This window comes from Parus major, chromosome 8, assembly GCF_001522545.3.
Source record: "Parus major isolate Abel chromosome 8, Parus_major1.1, whole genome shotgun sequence".
In the NCBI taxonomy this organism is placed as follows: Eukaryota; Metazoa; Chordata; class Aves; order Passeriformes; family Paridae; genus Parus; species Parus major.
Genome location: NC_031777.1, coordinates 21,583,221 through 21,593,852, shown reverse-complemented (window position 1 = coordinate 21,593,852; position 10,632 = coordinate 21,583,221). Strand labels below are relative to the sequence as shown.

General features: G+C 58.9%; 2 protein-coding genes across 3 annotated transcripts; one reads left to right on the top strand and one right to left on the bottom strand.

Moving 5' to 3' along the window:
• Nucleotides 1–87: 87 nt before the first annotated feature.
• BTBD19 (BTB domain containing 19) lies at nt 88–7,525 on the bottom strand. The gene is made up of 8 exons (XM_015636885.3): nt 7,264–7,525; nt 5,064–5,301; nt 4,584–4,637; nt 3,015–3,074; nt 1,664–1,732; nt 1,227–1,358; nt 918–1,043; nt 88–789 (listed from the first exon to the last, which is right to left on the bottom strand). Exons 1-8 carry the CDS (start codon nt 7,491–7,493, stop codon nt 655–657), a joined length of 1,044 nt encoding a protein of 347 aa, XP_015492371.1. The 5' UTR covers nt 7,494–7,525; the 3' UTR covers nt 88–654.
• Nucleotides 6,656–10,347, top strand: TCTEX1D4 (Tctex1 domain containing 4). 2 transcript variants are annotated; one of them, XM_015636886.2, is made up of 2 exons: nt 6,656–7,082; nt 9,516–10,347. In XM_015636886.2, the coding sequence occupies exons 1-2, from the start codon at nt 7,077–7,079 to the stop codon at nt 10,170–10,172; spliced, it is 663 nt and encodes a 220-aa protein (XP_015492372.1). In that variant the 5' UTR covers nt 6,656–7,076; the 3' UTR covers nt 10,173–10,347. The 2 variants fall into 2 exon arrangements, with proteins under 2 accessions (XP_015492372.1, XP_018863266.1); XM_019007721.2 differs by lacking the exon at nt 6,656–7,082 and adding an exon at nt 8,417–9,179 and having other exon boundaries at nt 9,516–10,346.
• The last annotated feature ends 285 nt before the right edge of the window (nt 10,348–10,632 follow it).

Genomic DNA, 10,632 nt, shown 5'->3' with positions numbered 1-10,632 from the left:
GGCTCTTTCTCCTGGGGAACACAGCTGGAAGGGGAGGTACATGTGCTTGAGACAGACCCAGCTGTGTGTACACACAGCTGGGTCTAAGGGGGGGCCGCACACTGTGTGTGTGGCACATGGGGGGCTGGCAGCCTGTCCTGCGTGTGTGTGGCCTGCTGGCAGGGCTTGGCGGGGCTTGGGGAGTGGGTGGGAGCCTGTCGGTGCAGCGGTGCATGTAAAGATGCCCGTTTGTCCCCTCCTACCTGCACCTAGTCCAAGCCGCAGAGTCCCCGTGCCCCTGGCTGGGCAGGTGCTGATGCTCTCTCCCGCTGCAGCATGGTCCCGCTGCCGGGGGAGGGCAGCACGGCCCCGGGCAAGTGGGAGCTCATCTTGGGTCCCCATCCCACAGGGATCTCTGCAGCCCCACCACCCAGGTTCACTGCCTGGGCAACCTGCAGTGTCCTTGCACCCATCGCATAGCCCAGCTCTACCCTACCACCAGCCCCCTGCATCACTTTTGGGGGTGATCCAGGCATCCTGCCTGGTCCCGACGCTGTGACACAGGACAAAGCACCTTATCGATGCTCTTGGCCACGGCAGCATCAGTGCCCAGCCCCACACCCTGCCCTGCTGCAGAGTCCCCAGCTGGGCTGGACAAAGCTCGTTGCCCAGCCCCTACTTGGCGTGTGGCTCGAGGTGACGGTGATGGTCGCGGGGCCGTGTGCCCCGGCGGGGACGGCAGAGGCGGGAGGGCACCCCACTGCCCTTCCTCAGTGCATGGGCACGCCAGGCTGCCGCGATGTTCTCCACCTGTGGGGACAGGGAGAGGGATGGGGGCATCAGTACTGCCACAGCATGGTCCTCCTCTACCCATCCTCTGTAGCATCCTCCAGCCTTGGAGGTCAGTCAGGAGACACTAAGAACAGGCAGCAGCTCACCGGGATGAGGAGGTCCTGCTGGTTGTAGCTCTCCAGTGTCACCAGTTCGCTGGGTGCCAGCAAGGGCAGACGCAGCTCCCTCACGGGCAGGGCAGCAACCTCTGGCACCGGACGCTCTAGGACAGCCTGTCAGACATCAGGATGTGAGGGATGAGGCTGGTGATGTCCTGGGCACCAGGGGAGGCAGGGGCCTGGGGGGAGCGACACTCCCATCACAGCCCTGGCCTCAGGGATGGGGTGCTGACATTCCCAGCTGGGGCTGGTGGGGGCCCAGGCACCCCTGGGAGGTGGTTGCTGTGTGACACTCACCGAGCTGACGTGTGCCCACTCCCGCACAGCCTGCACCAGGTCCAGCTCATCCACGGCCAGGCGGTCACTGCGCAGCACCCGTGCCAGCACCACGTCGGAGAGCTCACGGAAGCCCTGTGTCCGCACCACTGCCTGCCAGCACACCACAGCGTGCTGGAACCAGGACCCCACACAACCACCACCCCATCCAGCAGACACATCCTGGTGCCTGGCACTCCAGCATCCCCCAGTCCAAACTCAATCCCCTAGCACTCCACTATGCCCCAGCCTGCCTCTCCCAGTCACCCAGCATCTTTTCTCCAAATACCACTTGCTCCTCTCCCAGCCTCCAGACATCCTGTCCTTAGGGGCCCTGCTCCCCTGCCTCATGCAATGTTCTCCATGCCACGTGCCCCCCCTACCCTGGCATCATGCTCCCCTATCACCTGCCACCGTACCGCGGTGCTGCCCTCGATGAAGGCCAGGCAGTGCTGCTGGAGGTCCACCTGCCCATAGGTCACAGCAGCCTGTGAAACAAAACAGACATCTGCAAGGGGTCCAGGGCAGGAGGGACTCCCTGCCAAAGCCCTACAGAAACACAGGCACTCTCAGGGACATAGGTGAGGTAGATATCCCTCTGGGCTGGGTACCATGGTGAAAGTGTAGGAAGGAAGGGGCACCAAGGTCCCCTCCTTTTCTGGCCTGCCCAACAACAAATGTTTTGGTGGCTCTAATGCTCACAATGGTCACCCAGCCCCACTCTTAGCAGGACACGTGATTTTCCACCTCTGCTCAGACAGGTCACTGAGCCCACAGTGGGGGAGAGGCCTTAGTGCTGTTCTCAAAAGGTCACACTGTAGGCACATGAAACCACCAGTCCCCAGTGCTCCTAATGTGAGCACAGGATCAGCTCAAAGTCCCCCACAGGCACCCCATACCCCTGGTGCCAGCCCCAGCCTGACCCATAGCTGCCAACCCCCACTACAGCAGGAATTTGGGGTTGTTCTCATTTTCTCCCAACCCTACTGAGCAATGCTTGTCCCAGGGTTGGCCCTGTCCATCTGGTCACCAGGAGGGCATGACCCCATCCCCCCACAGCAGCCCCTGTGTGTGGGGTACTAGAGACCAGCAAAGGCAGGGTGAACACCACCTCCCCCTCCACCACTGCAAGGGACCAGTCCTGACGTAAGTGAGGAAGGCAGACAAGCTGTTTTCTTCAGGTTTAGTTTGTTCTGGGGTTTTGGGGTTTCTTGTTTTGTTTCCTCTGGGCCACTTTTAGCTTTGTTTATGTCGCAGTGGTCTGGCATCACATCTGGCTGGGGCTCTGTGTTCTGGGGCAGTCACTTCACCCCAAGATTATTTCAGCTTGTGCGAGATGAAACAAATCCCCCTTCTCTGGGGAGCAGCCTTAGACCCACCAAGTAGCATAGGCAGGGCCATTAGGACCTTCCCAAGGCTTTTTTTAGGTGCCTCAGCTTTCAGCAAGGGTTTTGGGACTGGCTCCCCAAAACCCAGTGTCCCAGTCTCCTATGATACAGATGATGACAAAGTCCTGGCACTGGTTCTGGCTAGCCCAGCTCAGGGCAGTGTGAAGACACTTCTCTGCCATGCTCTGGAGGCCACACTATCCCTTGCAGCCCTGGTACAATCCCAGTGGTCTGGGAGCTGGCAGGGCAGCAGCTGGGCCAGGGGTGAGTGGGAAATCCTGGTCCACTGTCCAGCAGAGAACAGAAGGGTCAAGGTCTGTTCCTGCCCCAAATTGTACAGGTTATTTTTAACCCTTTGTGGCCCTACTGGTGTCACTCTTACCTGCAGGGCCTCGCAGACCTGCTCCACACTCAGCGTGTCCTTGATGAACTTGACACAGAGCTGGAAGGCAGATAGGGAGAGGGTGGGCAGAGGGGGGGGACACAAACCTGCCATTCCCCCACACAACTCTCAGCATCCCCTGAGGCCCCAGCACATGGAATGTGGGGTAGAGGCACCTCCAGCCCCCCAGGATTTCATAAGCAATGGGCTGTGGGATGAGGTCTTGCAGTGTGGATGTGGGCAGCCAGCTTGGCCACTGATGGATCCAGGGACCAAGACCGATGTGACCAAACCCAGCCAATCTGTTAGCCCCAGGTGGGTTCCTTAATCCTGTCTACATGTGCCACCCACGTTCTGCCATAGGGCACAATCCTGGTGCCAGCTGCAGTGCACTGGGTGACCTCAGCTTTGCCCCAGCCTTACCCACCAGCCATGCTCTGGCTGTGACTGCTAGGGGACTGGCATCTCCAGCTGCATCCCATACATGGATGATGCAGGTGGGATGCAGCCAGACCAGCATGTTTATCAGTGAGTGTGACCTCTCTTCTCCCTATCTCAGCTGCCTAGCAGAGTCCCCAAGGGGATGTGACATGAAGAGAGGAGCTATCAGATGGGCCAGAAGGGCTCTGAGTCATTAACAGGAGGGATATGAGGTCACCCTGCAGCTGGGCACACTGACATGGTTTCACCAGCTGTTCTTGGTCAACCCCTTTCCCTCCCACCCCTCCTCTATGCAGGTAATCCCCCTCAGCATGCATTTGGACCACCCTGAGGTGGTGGGGTGTGACCCATGATAGGAGCACCAGGTCTCCCTTTTCTGCTGCACCCCTTATATCCCTTTCCTGCCCAGACATCCGTTTGACAGGTCTGCCACATCTGGGTTTTGGCTGAGCTTGTTCACAGAGGTCCCATCCCACCACCCTGGCAGCCCACAGTTCCTCAGCTCCTGAGGTACTTCCCCGGTGTGATGGGGAGGGAGGGGAAGTCTGGGTGTGAGATCTCGGGTCACGCGTTCAGCCAGGCTGTAATTCAGGAATCAAGCTGATGACGTGGCCTGGCAACCCTCCCCAACACTGAGCTGCTTCAGTTCCCTGGCCCCTCCTCTTTCAGCTCCCACCCTTCCTCTTTGCTCCCTGCTGCCTTCCCAAAACCTTCCCACCCAAAGCAGCATTGCCTTGGCAGCACCAGCAACACAGCTGGGGTGCTGACTGCTCCAAGGATCGGGGCTCTCTTTAACTGCATCATCCTGTCAGATGACCAGAGTGCACGTGTGGGTGAAGGCACAGGGGCTTTCCTTCTGACCTTTGCTGTGCAGCAGATGTGAAACTCCATGTCCTCCCCCATGATTTCTCGGGATTCCCCTGTGGGATTCCCTGCTGCTGCACCCCCCCAAGGGGGATCCCACTGGTGAGACCTTCCAGGATTGAGAAGCGGGGCCAAGCCTGCATGATGCACCACGGTGCTTTCCTCAGAGGCACACAGCTACCAGCCATGCAGGGACCACCTTGGGGTGCTGCCCATCCCAGGAACACTCAGGAACCACTGTCCCCAGCCTATACACCGCCGTACCTTGCACAGGTCCTGCAAGCCGTACTCCACCGATGAGGTCAGCACCTCCAGTGCCTGCAGGCAAGAGGGACTTTGTGATCACCAGCATGCACGACCATGGACGGGCACAGCAGCCCAGGGTAAAGGGCAGGTGTGCTCCTGCCTCCATAGGAGCTCCTGAGTGGTGCGTGGGAGATAAGGCTGCTGCATGGAGAAAAATTTAGTTCTCCTGCTGTGGTGTCCCCATTCTCACCATTCAGGGTGTGCACAGCCAGAGGTCCCAAGACTGGGACAAGGTGCTCTGGACACCCCACTGTGCTGAGACCACCCCCCCCACACACATTCATTACATTGTTAGCCAGACAGAGAGCAAGCATCACATAGACCATCTCCTCCAACTTTGGCACACCAAGAGTTGCAAAGCAAAGCACTTCCTTCCCCTCCATCCCCTTACTTGTCCCTCCCATGCCCATGGTCCCTGCCAGCCCCATCCGCACTCACTATGTGGCTGTTGAGGGTGACACTGTTGGTGTAGAGGAACTCAATGACGGCCAGGAAGACCTCAGGCTGCACGTTGCCCAGGATGAAGGGGCCCTGGGGTGGGACACTGCTGGAGGAGTCCTGGCTGCCCACTGGTGCCTGGCTGAGCATCCCACGGAATGCCTGACAGCGGCACGCCAGCACACAGCGGTGTGCAAACACCTTCTGCTGCTCCTGGCCCACCACAAACATCACATCGCTGTGGGGAGAGGGGACCATGAGGGACACGGTGCCTGGAAAGCAAGGGCACAGCCTTCCCTGGGCTGGGACAGGGCACACAGGAAGGATCTGCTGAGTGTTCGGCACAGCACGGCAGTACCCTTTAATTTTAACCCAGGGGTTTGTCCCAACAGGGGAACAGAACCTTGTTGGTGGATCTTTCCAGCCTTTTGAATGATGCATGCAAGGTGAGCACGACAGGTCCTCTGGAAAGGACAGAGAGCCCAGGGTGCTGGCACTGAGCGGGGCAGAGAAAGGCCAAGGAGAAAGCTGGAGAAAGTGACTCTCTCTTTTGGCACAGCAGAGCCAAGGAAAGCGTTGCTGTCACCGGGATCAGCCTCCTTGACTCATGAGAACTGACTCATCGTCTCAGGGATGTGAAGCCTCTGGCATAGCTGCCAACAGGGCTGGCACTGGCCCAACAGGACAGCTTGTGGCATACAAGATGTGTACTAGAGCACAGGGACCATCCTGTTGCCCTGATCCCCTATAACCCTCCCCTCCCCAAAATGTTTCCCCAGCTCTATGGCCCCAGGAAAGGCGGGGCAAGACCAGGGGAAAGGAAGCAGGCAAAGGACATGGAGTCTCCAGCCTGTGGCTATGGCCCATCTATCCCCTTGTCCCTTCCTCCATCCCAGCAGACCAATGAGAAGACATGCCATCCAAGCTTTCACTGCCATGAGGATATGCACAAATCCATGGCCTGACCCTCAAAGTGTCCCACAGGGAGGTGTATGTGCCCACCAGAAGGAAGGACACCTGGGTCATCCCAAGTGTCTATCAGGAGACACAGAGCTGGGGCAGGATGGGTGGTGTGAGCAGAGCCCAATAGGTCCTCCCAACTGCTCCTGCAAGGGGGATCATTATAAACTGTCTTGTGATTGAGGTCCACAGGCCAAGAGGGGCAAGCAGAATGCAGGATGCAGGCTGTGAGACATGGGGTGCCAGCTGTGATTACAGCATGCAAGGTCTGGGATGCAGGACACACACCGAAGTCTGCATGCAAAATGAAGTCTGTAGGATGTGGGATGCAGAACAAAGGCTACAGAGTGCAGGCTGTGAGGTACAGGCTATAGGAGAAAGGATGCAGGATGTGGGATGAAGTAGATGAATGCAGAGCACAGATTTCAGGTTGCAGGATGCTGGATAAGGAGTGTGGGCTGAAAGATGCGAGCAGCAGGATGTAGGCTGAGAATGACCAGGCAGTGCCTGCCATCCACTCCTCTACTGTCTGGTGCTGTGGCTGGGGAGTTTTCAGTGGGATTTCTCTTCTGGGGGGCCAAAAATTTCAGCAGGAATGGGGATTTCCTTAGATAGGCTGGCCAGGCCTCAGCAGGAAGTGGTGAAGAGGACCACAGCCAGGCAGGACATACCATGTGGATGAGGGAAGCCAAGGCAGCATCTCCATCTCTGCACCCTGCTCTGGCAAGAGGTGGCAGGAATGCCAAACCCCGTGAGGAGGGATGCCAGGCAACATGTTGCATGCCCTCCGGAGTGGCTGGAGTAAAACACCAGTAAAGCCAGGTGGGAGAGGAACTGAACAGGGAGAAAGCTGCCCCCAGGGAGCTCAGTGTACCCCCATTCCTGGCACGGGCAAGAGCCCCAGCACAGGATTTATCCTGGGATACTGCCTTGCCCTATTGGCACCATGCCTGCCACAGAGGGGGTCTGGGCACACCCGGGAACTTTCCCTCCTCCCGAGAGAGGGTGGCTGTCCAGGGTGGGCTACCCCTGGCAGCCTGGACTCCTGATGTCATGCGGGTGAGTGGGGAGCGCTGCAGCAGCCACGTCGGCCCCACCAGCTGCCCGGGGCTCCCCGAACTGCCTGCGGGCCCCAATCGGCCCAGCAGCAGCACGGGGGCTCAGGGCTGCGGGAAAACACGGAGCAGCCGCCGGCGGCTTCGGCGGGGCTGGGGGGAGGCGGCAGGCCCCGGGCCCTCACCTGAACTGGGGGTTGTTGACCAGGGTGCGCAGGGCAGCGCTGAAGGCGGCCACGTCGCCCTGCAGCCGCGCCGAGCAGGGTCCGGCCATGGGCTGCCTCAGGGAGCGGCGGAAGGAGCTGCAGGCGGGCGGGAGGAGGCCGCAGGATGGCGGGAGGGAATCTGGAAGCTGGCGGGAGGCCGGCCAGCCCGGGGAGGAAGCCAGCACGCTGCGTCGTACGGCACGGCCCATTGCTAGGGAAAGCTGGCAGGCAGCGCTGCGGCCGGAGGCCGGGCTGCCGGGGCAGCAGTGGGAGGGAGCGCTGGGACAGTGAGGCGTGAAGCACAACCTTGCTGCCGAGGCGGCTCCGTCCTGCACTCAGCGGATGGGGAAGTAGGGCTGCATGTTGCGGCGAGTGGAATTCCTTGCCGTGTTTCATGGCTTGGCTCTGTCATCCCTGGCTGGGGACGTGCTGCCCAAGCTGGTGACTTTGCTGCGGAGCAAAGAGATAGGGGCGAAGAGAGGCAGGCAGCTGGGATTTTGGAAAAGGCAGCAGATGCACGGAGCTCACCCTCACCTCTCCCTGCACAGCCCCCAGGGAAAGCCGCTGGGCATGGCTCGGTCCCCAGCAGCAGCACTGGAGCACAGCAGGGAGATTTGTCCCCTGAAATGGGGGAAGCTTTCTCTCCTGCCATGCTCCAGGCCAGAGCCCTGCAGCTCTCATGTCTGCCTAGGGTATAGGTGATTGCAGGCATTAAAAAAAACTGAGAAAGGCTTGGGTGGGAAGGTTTCCAACCCCCCTGTCGTGGGCAGGGATGCCACCCACTAGATCAGGTCGCTCACCTAAGCCCAAACCAAGTGCTGTGCCAGGGGATGCATCGTCCCCATTCTGCAGCCCTTGGCTGACCTCAAGCAGCCCAAGGAGGGGATTGCCCACGGAAGGATCCACCCCTGCTCGTCAGTGGTGCGAGGGAGAGGCGGGAATGGGGCTCGGAGCTGAGGCAGCACCCCAAGGGAATGGGGTCCAGCTGGCAGTGTGCTTGGCAGCGCTAGTCAGAGGCAGGCTATAAATACCTCTGACGGGAGATAGAAACACAAAAGCTGTCTCCGCTTTCCTCAAATAGCTCGGCAGCCGGGCCAGACAAAGGCACATTGATGGAGCAGCCGTGTCGTACCAGCTGGGCTGGGCTCCACTGGCAGAGAGAAACCCCGGCCAGGGATGGGAGCCCCCAGGGACCTGGTCACCCACAAGCATTACAGTGTCCCTGGAAGTGTTCAAGGCTGGGTTGGATAGGGCTCTGAGCAGTCTGGTCTAGGGGTGACATCCCTGCCCATTGAAGATGATTCGGTACTAGCTGATCTCTAAGGTCCTTTCCAGCACAAGCCACTATGTAAACATATGATTCAATGGGTACTCACCCACATTCTCCCCTGGTACAGTGGGGTATAAATACCCTAAGGATGCAAATATCTGAGCAAAATCAAGCTGTTGGGGGGCCCAGCTGCAGCTCATCCCCGTAGTCGGGGCATAAAGCAGCAATCACAACTCTCCACCCCCTGCTCTTCTCTTGCACATCCAACACCAGCCTGCATTTTTCAAGGCTGGCAGGGAGGTTGGAGGGCACATGCCTGGAGTAACCATATCTCTGTGCTAGCACAGCTGAAAATGCAGAGAGGGCAGGAGTGAATGGGAACAGGAGTGTCCAGGGACCAGGAAAGAAGGAGTTACAGAAGCCATGCCCCAGAACAGCCCTGGAGACCTACAGTGTCACATAGCAACACTTAACCTTCCAGGAGCACAACAGGTTTGTTCCAGGAGCACAACAGGTTTGGCTCTGCTCACAGCAACTTGCGAGACAAAGATTGATCCTGGGCAGTGACATCCACCGGAGACAAGTTCCCTGAGTTTACTCTGGAAGGACAGGAGTGGGACTAAGGGTAAGTGTGGGATCAGACAGATGCAGACAGGAAAGAGCCACTCACCTGTGCTGGGGGAAAAGCTGGGGATGGGAGACTAGAGGGCTGTGTGGACCATGTGTTGCTGCACTGGATCAGCCCCAGCTGGCCAAGTCTGATGGGCATGGAGGTGCTGGAGAAGGGAAGACAGCTTCCATGGATATCCCAGCCCCTCTGCATCTTGCCTCACAGAGACTCACACATGCCAGGAGGCATGGGATTTGCAGAGGGCAGGCAGAAGTGAGGCAGAGAGGCAGAGGAATGGACAGGCTACAGGACACCTGCCTCACCTAACACTCAGGTACACTTCCTTTGCAGGCCACCCCTATGGCTGAGCAGCCCTTCCCAGAGACAGCCCTGCTAGCTCAAGTGCTGGCTGCAGACAACACTGAAGCCCCTTCTCTCCGCACTACACGCCGTGGGTCCCAGCCCCCAGCCGGGGGCAGCGAGGACAGCAAACCACCACCCCTGCTCTCCCGCCGCAACTCCATCCTCAGCCGCCGCAGCTCATTCGGGATGGTTCCAGGGAGCAGGCGTCCCTCCATTGGCCCTTGGATGCTCCACAGACGTGTTAGCTTCTCTGGGCTCCCAATTTTCCAGCCCATACTCAAGACCCGCCTTCAAAACACTTACAGGATAGGGCCAGACAAAGGCTGCAAGTTTGATGCGGAGCAGGTGCAGCGTGTGCTGGAGGGGACCCTGGCCTGTGCCTTGGGGACCACTGTATACAATCCCCAGGGCAGTGCCTCACTTGCCCAGAGCCTGACTGAGCTGCTGCAGAACCAGGCCAAGGAAGTGGTGCCACCCCGCTACAAGCTAGTCTGCCACGTGGTGTTGGGCCAGCAGGGCCAGCAGAGCTTGTTGGTGGCCAGTCAGGGACTATGGGACCCTGAGACTGACAGCTTTGCCTCTGCCACCTTCTCCAACACCTCCCTCTTTGCTGTGGCCACAGTGTATGGGGTCTACTTTGAGTAGCACGTGCCTCTGCATCCACCCAGTCTTGCAGAGCTGTAGGGAGAGAGCAACTGAAATAAAGAGGTTTTGTCCAGCCGTGTGTCATACCAGGAGTCTTGAACCAGGGTGTGTGCAGGAGCAAGATAGGGATGCTCACTCCAGCCTTAGCTCACACCCACGCTGCAGTTCCCACTAGTATGGTTTGCAAAAAGACCCAAGCGGCAGCAAACACAACAAAAGGCTGGGTTTCCCTGGAACAGGCAATTGCCCAAGGCTGTTGGAGCAGCCCAGGCTGCTTCCCACAGCACAAGCTGCACCCAGGCAGATTGATTACACAGATCACCTTCAAAGCAAGCTCATAGAGCTCTTTCCTGGCTTCATGCCCAGCTCATAGCCCATCAAGCAAGATGTCAGTGCAAGGGCCCAGGCAACCCCTCCACCACCTGGGTCATAGCTCCTGCCTTCTGCAGCTCAGCAGAAT